The sequence below is a fragment of the Salvelinus alpinus genome, chromosome 2 (assembly GCF_045679555.1).
Source record: "Salvelinus alpinus chromosome 2, SLU_Salpinus.1, whole genome shotgun sequence".
Lineage (NCBI taxonomy): Eukaryota > Metazoa > Chordata > Actinopteri > Salmoniformes > Salmonidae > Salvelinus > Salvelinus alpinus.
Genome location: NC_092087.1, coordinates 100,519,108 through 100,532,926, shown reverse-complemented (window position 1 = coordinate 100,532,926; position 13,819 = coordinate 100,519,108). Strand labels below are relative to the sequence as shown.

Genomic DNA, 13,819 nt, shown 5'->3' with positions numbered 1-13,819 from the left:
CTATGTGAAGCTAACCACAATAAGGATTAGCTACAATAGTGGACCTTGCGGTTAGCCTTCAAAGTAAAAGTATGTCATTGACAGTGAGGCAAACGAATACAAATAGTAGAATTATGCCATAATTGAATAGATCATGCTAAATGAGGTTGGAATCATTTGTTAATTTGACAAAAATCTGTTTGAAATCACATTGTATGTATTAGACCTTAGAATTGCATCGTGGGGTATTCTTATTTTACTGTACAGCCTTACCTATGGATTGTGGATCAATGACATGGGGTATCAGTCTACTCAGTGACACCCAGAGAACATTAGTGTCTTAGCTCTTATTGCGCGACTCTAAAACAACTGTGAATTGAGCCACATTTATTGTCAACCTGCTCTGTGTATTGAACACAATTCCCGAGGAAAAACAATACTACGTGGATGTTTTGGAGTCTGATAACTCCGAGGAGGATGTTGGGAAAAATATATTGGGTATTAAGTAGACTGATACCCCATTTCATTGATCCCCAATCCTTAGGTAAAGCTGTACATGGCAATATGAATGTCAATACACACAACAGGCTGACTGGGGAGGTGATTTCACACAGTCACAGTCCCGTAATAAGAGCTACAACGCTAATATTTGTGTAAACTCTTCACAGTTGTGTTCTGTGAGTGTCACCGAGTACACTGATACCCCATTTCATTGCTTCACGTGCCAACCTTGTTTAACATTATCTAGTTTACATTTGACATGATTTCACCAATTGTAACCTTCTGCATCACTACCAAAGAGGTATACTTTTATTTTGAAGGAAAATCGCAAATAAAAAATATATTGTGCCTAATCCTTATTGTGTCTAGCTTCACAACACATAACCTGGTTCAGTCGAGCCTCATGAAGCTAGCTGGCTGCTTATAACGTTAGCTTTGGGCAACAAGGTTAAGAAGCTGGCTAGCTATTTCTTTTCATGAACTGAAGTTCAATTTCAATAGGCGAACAACAAGTGGCTACCTAGCTAATACTTACAAGAATTCCTAAATCATTGATAAGAATAATGAAAATCACTGCAGTTTCTACTGGTCATTGTTTTTAGGCTGGTTGTATTGGTGCTAGCTAGGTACCAAGCTAAAGCTAGCTACCAAGCTAAAGCTAGCTAGCTACCCCAGAAGTTGCGGTCCAGCACAACATTCTACAAGTAAACTGTTATTTGACGCGTCAAGTTAAAAGCTTATTTAACGTGTCAAATAGTGTTATTTGACGTGTATATTTTTTGACACGCAAAGACTCAAACTGCGTTTCATAGCCAAATCCTCTCCAATTTTTTTTTAATCCTCCCAAGTATGGAGAGGATATTCACCTGTGTTGTGCCGAAAATCACCCCCTCCTAATTTCCCTAATTTTGTGGCTAGAGTCAAATACTTTCTGCGGCACACATCAGAGTCAAATACTTTCTATAGAACAAACTTCACGTCGGGATAGGCAACCGCAATTAATAATTAATGTTTGTGTGTTATATTAAACATAGAGGAGGAAGTAAAATGTTGGCAAGCAATAAACATTTCAGAAGGAATTATTATCCTTACACTTTTCAAAAATACTAGTCGAATAAGACATGGGAGAGTTGACGAATTTTGGCAAAGAGATTTATTTATAGACTAATACAAATCAGTAGCGGATTTAGGTACGGGCGACATGGGCATCTTGCCGCAAGCGGGGGTGATCGCTGAAGGGGGTTGAATTCTGGCAGGGGGGACATTTTTCGGCACACCACCTGTTCTCAAGGCACCATCGCATGAGCCTGAAGCCACAGACTGGCTAAACTCCTGTTTCTAAAAAATGAATTAATTGTTTGTCTATTTCGTCTAGCTGTAAGTCACAGTCTGTAGGGTACTAGAAGGTAACTAGCCCCCATAAGAACAATGTCTATTTGCTGACACAAAAAAAGCAACAATTGGTGAAATAATTGGTAAGTGGATAAAGGTCAGGCTTAGGTGAATAAACTATAAAGAGAGATTCATGGCTACAGTTTACACTTTTTGTTGTTATTTCATGAAATGTTGTTTTTAGAAAAGGAGCGTTGTTTTTAAAGTAACGGGGTAACTGGCCGGCAAAAGGTTTTTAATTCAGAAAAAACATATTAATTGAATATAATATTACTAATATATATATTTTATATATATAATTGTATTATTATTAATTTAACTTGGCAAGTTAAGAACAAAATCTTATTTACCCCGGGCCAATTGTTCGCCACCCTATGGGACTCCCAATCATGGCCGGATGTAATGCAGCCTGGATTTGAACCAGGGACTGTAGTGACACCTCTTGCACTGAGATGCAGTGCCTTAGACCACTGCGCCACTCGGAATGTTATTTAATAACAATGGAATTTAACATCTCATAACAATAACTTAACTAATTAATTCAGTGTAACATTGATGTGGCAACTCTCTTATGCTCTGCTGTCGCACAATTCTAATTTGTACATGGGTCAGAAATAAAGTTATCCCCAGTCAAATTGGAGCACAACTCATGAGCCCACCTCCTGCACTGCTCACACCTAATCCAGTCGCTGCCTGTGACTGAAAACAGGGGGACGAGATGCCAATTGAAAAGTTCTCTCTTAAAAAATGTAGCTATCTATCTAGCTATATGACATCACAATGCTGTGTAAAATACCTAAAAGGCTATGAAGTAACATTAACTGTAAAGCTATCAGTCACAAGTGGAAACATTTACAACTGCAATTAAAGTACGTTATCTTTTCAATGTATTTTACCTCAGACATCTGGTAGTAAGGTTGCTAGCTAGCACTCCTAGCAGCTTATGCTAACTAGCTAGCTGGCTAGCATTTACTGCCAGTGAAGTTGGTAGCTAGCCAGTCAATGTTAGCGCACTTGTTTGTATTTGAATGTAGGATACACTATGTGGATTGCCTGAGTATGTAGGCCTATGTCAAATTAGTGTATTCGGCTATTTCAGCCACACCCGTTACTGACAGGTGTATAAAATTGAGCACAGAGCCATGCAATCTCCATAGAAAAACATTGCCATAGAATGGCCTTACTGAAGAGCTCAGTGACCTTCAACGTGGCACCGTCATAGGATGCCTCCTTTCCAACAAGTCAGTTCGTAAAATTTCTGCCCTGCTAGAGCTTCCCTGGTCAACTGTAAGTGCTGTTATTGTGAAGTGGAAACATCTAGGAGCAACAACGGCTCAGCCGCGAAGTGGTAGGCCGCACAAGATCACAGAAAAGTTCTGAAGCGCGTTGTGCGCAAAAATCATCTGTCTTTGCCGTTTGGAACCCATTGCCGAGTTCCAAACTGCCTCTGGAAGCAACGTCAGCACAATAACTTTTTGTCGGGAGCTTCATGAAATGGGTTTCCATGGCCGAGCAGCCGTACACAAGCCTAAGATCAGCATGCACAATGCCAAGCGTTGGCTGAAGTAGTGTAAAGCTCGCCATTGGACTCTGGAGCAGTGGAAGCGCATTCTCTGGAGTGATGAATCACGCTTCACCATCTGGCAGTCCGATGGACGAATCTGGATTTGGCGGACGCCAGGCAAACGCTACCTGCCCCAATGCATAGTGCCAACTGTAAAGTTTGGTGGAGGAGGAATAATGGTCTGGGTCTGTTTTTCATGGTTCGGGCTAGGCCCCTTAGTTCCAGTGAAGGGAAATCTCAATACTACAGCATACAATGACATTCTAGATGATTCTGTGCTTCCAACATTTTGGCGAAGGTCCTTTCCTCTTTCAGCAGGACAATGTCCCTGCGCACAAAGCGAGGTCCATACAGAAAGGGTTTGTGGAGATCGCTGTGGAATATCGGAGGCTGCTGAGGGAGAACAACTCATAATAATGTCTGGAACGGAGCCAATGGAACGGCAACAAACCATGTGTTTGACAGATTTGATACCATTCCACTGATTCCGCTCCAGCCATTACCACCAGCCCGTCCTCCCCAACTAAGGTGCCACCAATCTCCTGTGGTGTGGAAGAAGTTGACCGGCCTGCACAGAGCCCTAACCTCAACTCCATCGAAGACCTTTGGGATGAATTGGAACGCTGACTGCGAGCCAGGCCTAATCGTCCAACTAATGCTCTTGTGGCTGAATGGAAGCAAGTCCCTGCAGCAATGTTCCAACATCTAGTGGAAAGCCTTCCCAGAAGACTGGAGGCTGTTATAGCAGCGAATTGGGGACCAACTCCATATTAATAACCATGATTTTGGAATGAGATGTTCGTGTCCATATACTTTTGGTCATGTAGTGTATGTGGTTACACTTGCAGACCGGCGCAAAATCAAATACTACACTTTTCAATTGCAGATCATGTTAATTTCAGTATATATTAACTTGCATTGCATTGTCTAATTCACTCAGTCATTATAAAGTACCAAATAACAGGATAGGTGTGCAAAGAAAGCACTATTGTATATGTATGCACATGTGTGTGTAGATTAATGCATTTATTTTGTATATATTTTCCCAATAAATAACCATTTGGAAGTACTCAGAACGTGTAACTTGATGTGATTTCAACAACAAAAAAATCTGCTTTTTGCTCCTTGTGCGCCCTCCTGTGGCTGACGCTATAGATGACATGTGTGATTATAAACAGAATGAACCTTAACGTTTTGCTCTAGAAATAAAGAAACATTCCACAGAGATTTAAAATGAACTAAGTCTAAAAATATAAAGGTTTACTTTCACAGTGAATTATTAGCTCAGGACCCTCTGCTTCTCGAAGACTCTAAACCCATCTCTGTCGCACGATTTCTACGTCACACTACCTCGCAGATCGGAAGCAGCAGAGCTTTCCAGAAAATACTTCTGAGCTGAAGCAACGAGTAGAGGGTGGCGGGTTCTCGGCAAGCTTAGCGCGCATTTTCTCTCTTTCAACAAGACCAAAGTTGACATTTTCCTTACACGTCATTCCATTTAGTGTGCTGTTGTTGCGTGGACTTCCCACGGAAAGAGAAGGAGGAGAGAGAGATAGAAGATGACGTCCAGGACTATTGATTACAGTGTGTGGGACCACATCGAAGTATCGGATGACGAGGATGAGACTCACCCCAATATCGACACGCCGAGCCTCTTCCGATGGAGGCATCAGGTAGCTATGACAACAGGCGATATGTTTTCACTAAAATAATACTAATACTGAAATAGCTAACGTACTGGTTAGGCAGCTAGCGACAGTAGCTATGTCAGCAAACACTAGCTAGCTAAGTTCTTATCCATATAAATCAGTACTCAACCGGGTAGTTAGCTGGTCAACTAACGTGACTAACGTTAACCCAACTGGCTAAAGTGTTAGCTAGTTAGGCTTAGCTCTGGTCCAGGGTGTTAACTAGGCAAGGCTTTCAACATTTGGGCTTTACAGTAGTAGCCTAGTTGCTCAATAAGAGTTTGTCCACAGCTCTGTCTCTCGCTGTGTCTGCCTTTCCTTCCTGTCTCTCTTGCTCAATAAGAGTTTCACCACACAGCCTGAGATTCACCTTAACCTTGGCTAGCTACATCAAACTAATCCAGCAGAATTGTGCTAGGTAACGTTACATTATCTTGCCTTGGACATAATTATTTTACGTTGCATACGCCGCCACCTACTGCACTGGAGTGTGAGGCCAGTCACAGCCTACCTACATTAAATTATCTTAATTTGTCATTTTCTTCTAAGATGTTTGGTTAGCGAGCTAATAGGTAACATTTTCAAGAACAACAATGTTACTATCTCCCACCCTTTTCTCCTCCCTCCTACACCCTTCCTCTCATCACCCCCTTCTCTCCCTCCACCCTTCCCCTCCTCCACCCTTCATCCTTCCATGTCCCTCCCATCTTTCATCTCTCCTCCACCCTCTCTCCGCTGCTCTAATCTTCCACTACACCCCCCTCCACCCTTCCTCTCCTCCCCCCTCTTCTCTCCCTCCTAGGCGCGTGTGGAGAAACAGGTGGCCTTCGAGGAGAAAGGAGAGGAGCTGGAGAAGAACATGGCAGAGTGTAAGAGACGTCTGGAAGAGGTGCAGTACAGAGTGAAGGAGTTAGAAGAGGAAGGAAAGAAGGAGGGAGAGGAGGAGAGGAAGACAGCGCTGAGCAAGGCCCAGGCCGAGGAGAAGAAATACAGAAAGGATCAACGCTTGTGGGAGAAGAAGATGGAGGAACATCGGAGAGAGGAGAAAAAGATGCCTTGGAACGTTGACACGCTCAGCAAAGAGGGATTCAGCAAGGTGAGATATTGAGGCTGTAGCATTTCGCTACACCCGCAATAACATCTGCCAAATATGTGTGTATGTGACAAGTCAATTAGATTTGATTTTAGATACACCACTCCTTCAACAAGGAGGGCTTCAGCCAGGTGATAGAGATACACCACTCCCTCAACAAGGAGGGCTTCAGCCAGGTGATAGAGATACACCACTCCCTCAACAAGGAGGGCTTCAGCCAGGTGATAGAGATACACCACTCCCTCAACAAGGAGGGCTTCAGCCAGGTGATATAGAGATACACCACTCCCTCAACAAGGAGGGCTTCAGCCAGGTGATATAGAGATACACCACTCCCTCAACAAGGAGGGCTTCAGCCAGGTGATATAGAGATACACCACTCCCTCAACAAGGAGGGCTTCAGCCAGGTGATATAGAGATACACCACTCCCTCAACAAGGAGGGCTTCAGCCAGGTTATAGACATACACCACTCCCTCAACAAGGAGGGCTTCAGCCAGGTGGTAGAGATACACCACTCCTTCAACAAGGAGGGCTTCAGCCAGGTGATAGAGATAAACCACTCCCTCAACAAGGAGGGCTTCAGCCAGGTGATATAGAGATACACCACTCCCTCAACAAGGAGGGCTTCAGCCAGGTGGTAGAGATACACCACTCCCTCAACAAGGAGGGCATCAGCCAGGTGATATAGAGATACACCACTCCCTCAACAAGGAGGGCTTCAGCCAGGTGATATAGGAAGACAATACATTACTTTGCTGAAGGATAAATCATGAAGATATGGGCTATCATCACAACTATTGATGTCACATGTTATTCCTCTACTGTCAACTGTCATGTCCACTGAAAATATATTTCTCTCTCTCCCCCCTCCTCTCCATCCCTTCTTCCCCCAGAGTATGTTGAACATCAAGCCGGAAGCGACAGAAGAGACAGAGGAACAGAAGGAGGAGAAACACCAGACTTTTGTGGAGAAACACAAGAAAGAGATCAAACACTTTGGTGACTTTCAACACCTCACAACTAAACCATTTAATGTGTATTCTACTCTCTTCGTCTCTCTCTTTCTGTTTCTGTTTCTAACCTGTTTCTAACCTGTGTGTGGTTTGTAGGGATGCTTCGGCGTTGGGAGGACAGTCAGAAGTACCTGTCTGACCACCCTTACCTGGTGTGTGAAGAGACGGCTAACTTCCTGGTTATCATGTGTATCGACCTGGAGGTGGAGGAGGTGAGGGGGGGGTGTGTGTTTCACAGATATTGTGTGTGTTTACATCTTTCTGTGTCTTTGTGTATGTTAACCTGTGTGTGTGTGTGTGTGTGTGTGTGTGTGTGTGTGTGTGTGTGTGTGTGTGTGTGTGTGTGTAGAAACATGGTTTGATGGATCAGGTAGCCCATCAGACCATAGTGATGCAGTTCATCTTAGAGTTGGCTAAGAGCCTGAAGATCGACCCTCGAGGATGCTTCAGAGAGTTCTTCCAGAAGATCAAGGTGTGTGTGTTGCCTTTGTTCATTTAAAGGGCCGGTGTTCAATCAGAGGGGAGTTATTGCATACAGACAGAAACGCTGCAGATATCGGCTCAAGTGGAAATGACCTTTAAATGAAAAGCCTTGTTTTCTTGTCGTAAAAACGCCCCTTTGATTGAATCCCGGATTTATGAGTTGATGTTTTAACTTCACGTGTGTATGTACTGTGTACACGTATATCGGTATGTCACATCTCTGTCTCTCTCTCTCTCTCTCTGTCTCTCTCTGTCAGACTGCAGACCAGCCCTATCAGGAGGCCTTTACTGATGAGCTGGAGTCATTTAAAGAGAGAGTTCGAGGCAGGGCTAAGATCAGGATACAAAAGGTCATTTTCCCTCCATTTTGTTTTTTGCTTCAGGTGTTTAAAAGTATTTTTATGGAAGTGGGAGAAGTTCAAAGCGATATTTAACCTTCACACTTTTCTGGGACTGTATCAAAACTGTGGACTGATGAACAGAATACTAAAATACATACAGTTGAAGTTTACATACACTTATGTTGGAGTCATTAAAACTCGTTTTTCAACCACTCCACAAATTTCTTGTTAACAAACTATAGTTTTGGCAAGTCGGTTAGGACATGTACTTTGTGCATGACACAAGTAATTTTTCCAACAATTGTTTACAGATGGATTATTTCACTTATAATTCACTGTATCACAATTCCAGTGGGTCAGAACTTTACATACACTAAGTTGACTGTGCCTTTAAACAGCTTGGAAAATTCCAGAAATGATGTCATGGCTTTAGAAGCTTCTGACGTAATTTGAGTCAATTGGAGGTGTACCTGTGGATGTATTTCAAGGCCTACCTTCAAACTCAGTGCCTCTTTGCTTGACATCATGGGAAAATCAAAAGAAATCAGCCAAGACCTCAGAAAAAAAATTGTAGACCTCCACAAGTCTGGTTCATCCTTGGGAGCAATTTGCAAATGCCTGAAGGTACCACATTCATCTGTACAAACAATAGTACGCAAGTATAAACACCATGGGACCACGCAGCCGTCATACCGCTCAGGAAGGAGTTCTGTCTCCTAGAGATGAACGTACTTTGGTGCGGAAAGTGCAAACCAATCCCAGAACAACACCAAAGGACCTTGTGAAGATACTGGAGGAAACAGGTACAAAAGTATCTATATCCACAGTTAAACAATGCCTATACCGACATAACCTGAAAGGCCTGTCGTGGTAATTTCCTGTATTACTCAATAAAGAGAGAGAGAGAGCCAACCACACACAAGTCAGAGTTAAATTATATATTCCATCTTTAATATATATATAAGCTTCACCAAAGCCCTTTAATGACTCTCAGATCAATTCAGTGTCTATCAATGAATTCTCTGAGAGTGCTTACAAAACAATTCTTAGTTTCATTTATAGCCAAGATACACCCCTCTCAACTTACAAAGAATCCTTTACCCGAAAGAGGAGTATCCTATCGCTAGACAGCATCAGCTATAAATCATCGTTCAGTTTGATCTCCCAAGACAAGGTTTCAATCTCATGCTGGATACTTCACTGTCTACCAAAACATTACCTCATCTAATGGCATATATCAATTGTCATTTCTAGATACTCCCAAACCTGGACAAACTCAAAATCAGACAGTGAGCCCCTTAGGTCAAATACTAGGTCAAGATAAGGGCAACCTCAGAGGGGAAATACAATGGTTCCAAACACGGCCAAACTCCTTCCCCCTATGAGAAAAGTAGGGAGTGACTGGCGTACAGACATTGTATGAGATAACTAACTGGTTCCCCAATTAATAACTCCATCCCGTCACATGGTTTAACATATACATTGACATATGAAGACAAGCCTGACCTCTCCCCTCTCTGGCCCCATTCTAATGACAAGTATCTCACAAGCATATGATGAAAATAACATCTTATCTATCTATGTTACATAGCTAAATCTGATTCTGCCACGACAGGCAGCTCAGCAAGGAAGAAGACACTGCTCCAAAACCGCCATAAAAAAGCCAGACTACAGTTTGAAACTGCACATGGGGACAAAGATCGTACTTTTTGGAGAAATGTCCTCTGGTCTGATGAAACAAAAATTGTTCGGCCATAATGACCATCGTTATGTTTGGAGGAAAAAGGGGGAAGCTTGCAAGCCGAAGAACACCATCCCAACCGTGAAGTGGGGGTGCTTTGCTGCAGGAGGGACTGGTGCACTTCACAAAATAGATGGCATCATGAGGAAGGCAAATTATGTGGATATATTGAAGCAACATCTCAAGACATCAGTCAGGAAGTTAAAGCTTGGTCGCAAATGGGTCTTCCAAATGGACAATGACCCCAAGCATATTTCCAAAGTTGTGGCAAAATGGCTTAAGGACAACAAAGTCAAGGTATTGGAGTGGCCATCACAAAGCCCTGACCTCAATCCTATAGAAAATGTGTGGGCAGAACTGAAAAAGCGTGTGCGAGCAAGGAGGCCTACACACCTGACTCAGTTACACCAGCTCTGTCAGGAGGAATGGGCCAAAATTCACCCAACTTATTGTGGGAAGCTCGTGGAAGGGGCTACCCGAAATGTTTGACCCAAGTTAAACAATTTAAAGGCAATGCTACCGAATACTAATTGAGCGTATGTAAACTTCTGACCCACTGGGAATGTGATGAAAGAAATAAAAGCTGAAATAAATCACTCTACTATTATTCTGACATTTAACATTCTTAAAATAAAGTGGTGATCCTAACTGACCTAAGACAGGGAATATTTACTAGGATTAAATGTCAGGAATTGTGAAAAACTTAAATGTATTTGGTTAAGGTGTATGTAAACTTCCGACTTCAACTGTACATACAGTTGAGGCATTGGTGAGGTTCAAAATTAAAATAATAAAGTAATTGTTAAAGGCTATGGAGGAGTATGAGGAGGAGGAGAGACAGAACAGACTGGGGCCTGGTGGACTGGACCCTGTGGAAGTCTACGACACTCTGCCAGAGGTAACACACACACACAGACACACACACACACACACACACACACACACACACACAGAGAGACACACAGACAGTCAGTCAGTCATACCCAGAGAGAGTCGCACGCAGAGTCGCACGCAGAGTCGCACGCAGTCAGTCAGTCAGTCAGGCAGGCAGGCAGAGACACAGGCAGGCAGGCAGGCAGAGACACAGGCAGGCAGGCAGGCAGAGACACAGGCAGGCAGACAGGCAGAGACACAGGCAGGCAGACAGGCAGAGACACAGGCAGGCAGACAGGCAGAGACACAGGCAGGCAGACAGGCAGAGACACAGGCAGGCAGACAGGCAGAGACACAGGCAGGCAGACAGGCAGAGACACAGGCAGAGAGACAGACCTCAACGTCTTCATCATAATAGTCAGCAACCTATGGCCACATATTCAGAGGAAGTGGTCGCCAACCCCAGCCTCCTTTTTTGACCTGTATCTTGTGATGTCACATCCTGTTTCACAGGAAATGAAGAAGTGTTTTGATGATAAAGACATCTCAATGCTGCAGGAAGCTGTCAGCAAAATGGACCCCATGGTGAGTGTCTCCTGTCTCGCTAACTCTAACTAACTCTAACTCTTTCTAACTAACTAACTCTCAAACTAACTCTAACTAACTCTCTAACTCTCTAACTAACTCTCAAACGAACTCTCTCTAACTCTTTCTAACTAACTAACTCTAACTAACTCTCAAACTAACTCTAACTAACTCTAACTCTCTCTCTAACTCTAACTAACTCTGTAACTAACTAACTCTCTAACTAACTAACTCTCTAACTAACTAACTCTCTAACTAACTCTCAAACTAACTCTTTCTAACTAACTAACTCTAACTAACTCTCTCTCTAACTCTAACTAACTCTCTCTAACTAACTCTCTCTAACTAACTCTCTCTAACTAACTCTCAAACTAACTCTTTCTAACTAACTAACTCTCTCTAACTCTCAAACTAACTCTAACTCTCTCTCTAACTCTAACTAACTCTCTAACTCTAACTAACTAACTCTCTCTCTCTAACTCTAACTAACTCTCACTCTAACTCTCTCTCTAACTAACTCTCTCTCTAACTCTAACTAACTAACTCTCTCTCTCTAACTCTAACTCTCACTCTAAATCTCTCTCTAACTAACTCTCTAACTCTAACTAACTCTCACTCTAACTCTCTCTCTAACTAACTCTCTCTCTCTCTAACTAACTCTCTAACTCTCTCTCTAACTCTCTCTCTAACTCTAACTCTCTCTCTAACTCTAACTCTCTCTCTCTAACTCTCTCTCTAACTCTAACTAACTCTAACTCTAACTCTCTACTCTCTCTCTCTCTAACTCTCTCTCTAACTAACTCTCTCTCTAACTCTAACTAACTCTCTAACTACTCTCTAACTAACTCTCTAACTCTCTAACTAACTCTCTAACTCTCTCTCTAACTCTGACTAACTAACTCTCTCTCTCTAACTAACTCTCTAACTCTCTAACTAACTCTCTCTCTAACTAACTCTCTAACTCTAACCCGTGTGTGTTGTGGGGTTCCGCAGGAGGCAAAGGGCCACATGAAGAGGTGTATTGACTCAGGACTCTGGGTTCCTAACGCCAATACCGACAACGAAGAGGACAAAGAAGAAGACGAGGAAGAGGACAAAGAAGACGAGGAAGAACCAGAGAAGGAGGGAGAGGCGGAGAAGGAGAAATGACTCTGTCATGAATTGAACCCTTCCGTTAGACTTTTGACCTTCTCAGACCTAGCTACACCCTTTACTAGCGTTAGCTTGCCTTATTGAAAACATGCTGTGAAGATGCTAACTTCCCTAGCATTAATTGAGCTAGTATCACTAGCATTAGCCTGACCCATTGAAAACCTGCACCGGGCCAGTATTTACAAAGAGTCTCAGAGTAGGACCGCTGATCTTGGATCTGATCTGAACAACATCACATGGACAAGGGGACCTGATCCTAGATCAGCACTCCTATTGGATCTGATCTGAACAACATCACATGGACAAGGGGACCTGATCCTAGATCAGCACTCCTATTCTGAGATGATTTATGAATTTGTGCCTGGGGTGAAGTTTCCCCTAGGTACAGGTCTAGGATCAGATTCCCCTCCCCCAATCCTGACGTTAACCATTTGGGGAAAAATGCTAAACTTCACCCTGCTCCCGTTTCTACCCATAGTCCCTTTCTCCATGACCCCATCTTTATATTAACACCCCCACCTCCACCTCAGTTCTTATCCCTGTCGTCACTTCTACCCATAGTCCCATCTTTATATTAACCCCCTCCACCTCAGTTCTTATCCCTGTCGTTGCTTCTACCCATAGTCCCATCTTTATATTAACCTCCTCCACCTCAGTTCTTATCCCTGTCGTCACTTCTACCCATAGTCCCATCTTTATATTAACCTCCCACCTCATTTCCGGTGTAATAGCACATGATCTGTTTGATTTTGTTTTATAGGTGTAGTTCCACCCTCCACTCCCTCCCCTTCTAGTCACCTAGAACTCAGAACCGGCTTTTGAACTGTTACTTAGAACCGCTACCCAACAGAAACTCATTCAAAACTGCTCAACCCCGGTTTTAAACCTTCCAACCAATCTCACCTCTGAACCAAACTATCTCTCTCTCTCTCAGGCCTCTCTCTGTCTCTCCGCATGGGTCAAACCGGTTCAAAACACTTTAAACCAGATGAAACAGGTTAAAACCAGTGCAATTCTGATCGGAGCTCCTCGCTGCAGCTGGGACAGAGCGGGTGTGGTCCGTCAGTTGACTCCACCCCTTTTTTGTTATTACAGTTGTGTGTCTCTTGCTTAGTAAAGTTGGGCTGCAAAAACAATGTTTTTCTCTTCGTCCTTTGTACATTGTTATTTTATTCAGTCTCTGTCAGACAGACAGACAGACAGACAGTCTGTCTCTCTTTCTTTCTTTCTCGCTCTCTCTGTCTGTCTGTCTCTCTTTCTTTCTTTCTCGCTCTCTCTGTCTGTCTGTCTGTCTGTCTCTCTTTCTTTCTTTCTCGCTCTCTCTGTCTGTCTGTCTTTCGATGAACATGGTGAAAATATAACCCCTAAATGCTCTTTGTATTGTTTCATCAATGCCATTGGATGCTGCCAGA

General features: G+C 43.1%; 1 protein-coding gene across 1 annotated transcript; it reads left to right on the top strand.

The window, feature by feature from the left end:
• Positions 1-4,779: 4,779 nt before the first annotated feature.
• LOC139546341 (hsp90 co-chaperone Cdc37-like) lies at positions 4,780-13,543 on the top strand. The gene is made up of 9 exons (XM_071354632.1): positions 4,780-5,109; positions 5,927-6,220; positions 7,113-7,218; positions 7,329-7,444; positions 7,582-7,704; positions 7,973-8,065; positions 10,606-10,695; positions 11,184-11,255; positions 12,249-13,543. The coding sequence occupies exons 1-9, from the start codon at positions 4,996-4,998 to the stop codon at positions 12,402-12,404; spliced, it is 1,164 nt and encodes a 387-aa protein (XP_071210733.1). The 5' UTR covers positions 4,780-4,995; the 3' UTR covers positions 12,405-13,543.
• Positions 13,544-13,819: the final 276 nt, after the last annotated feature.

Excerpts from the sequence above, each read along its gene's own strand:
- LOC139546341 (XM_071354632.1), top strand. The coding sequence starts at position 4,996 with ATGACGTCCAGGACTATTGATTACAGTGTGTGGGACCACATCGAAGTA. Across the intron at positions 5,110-5,926 it reads TCTTCCGATGGAGGCATCAG|GCGCGTGTGGAGAAACAGGT; the intron begins GTAGCTATGACA and ends TCTCCCTCCTAG. Across the intron at positions 7,219-7,328 it reads GAAAGAGATCAAACACTTTG|GGATGCTTCGGCGTTGGGAG; the intron begins GTGACTTTCAAC and ends TGTGGTTTGTAG.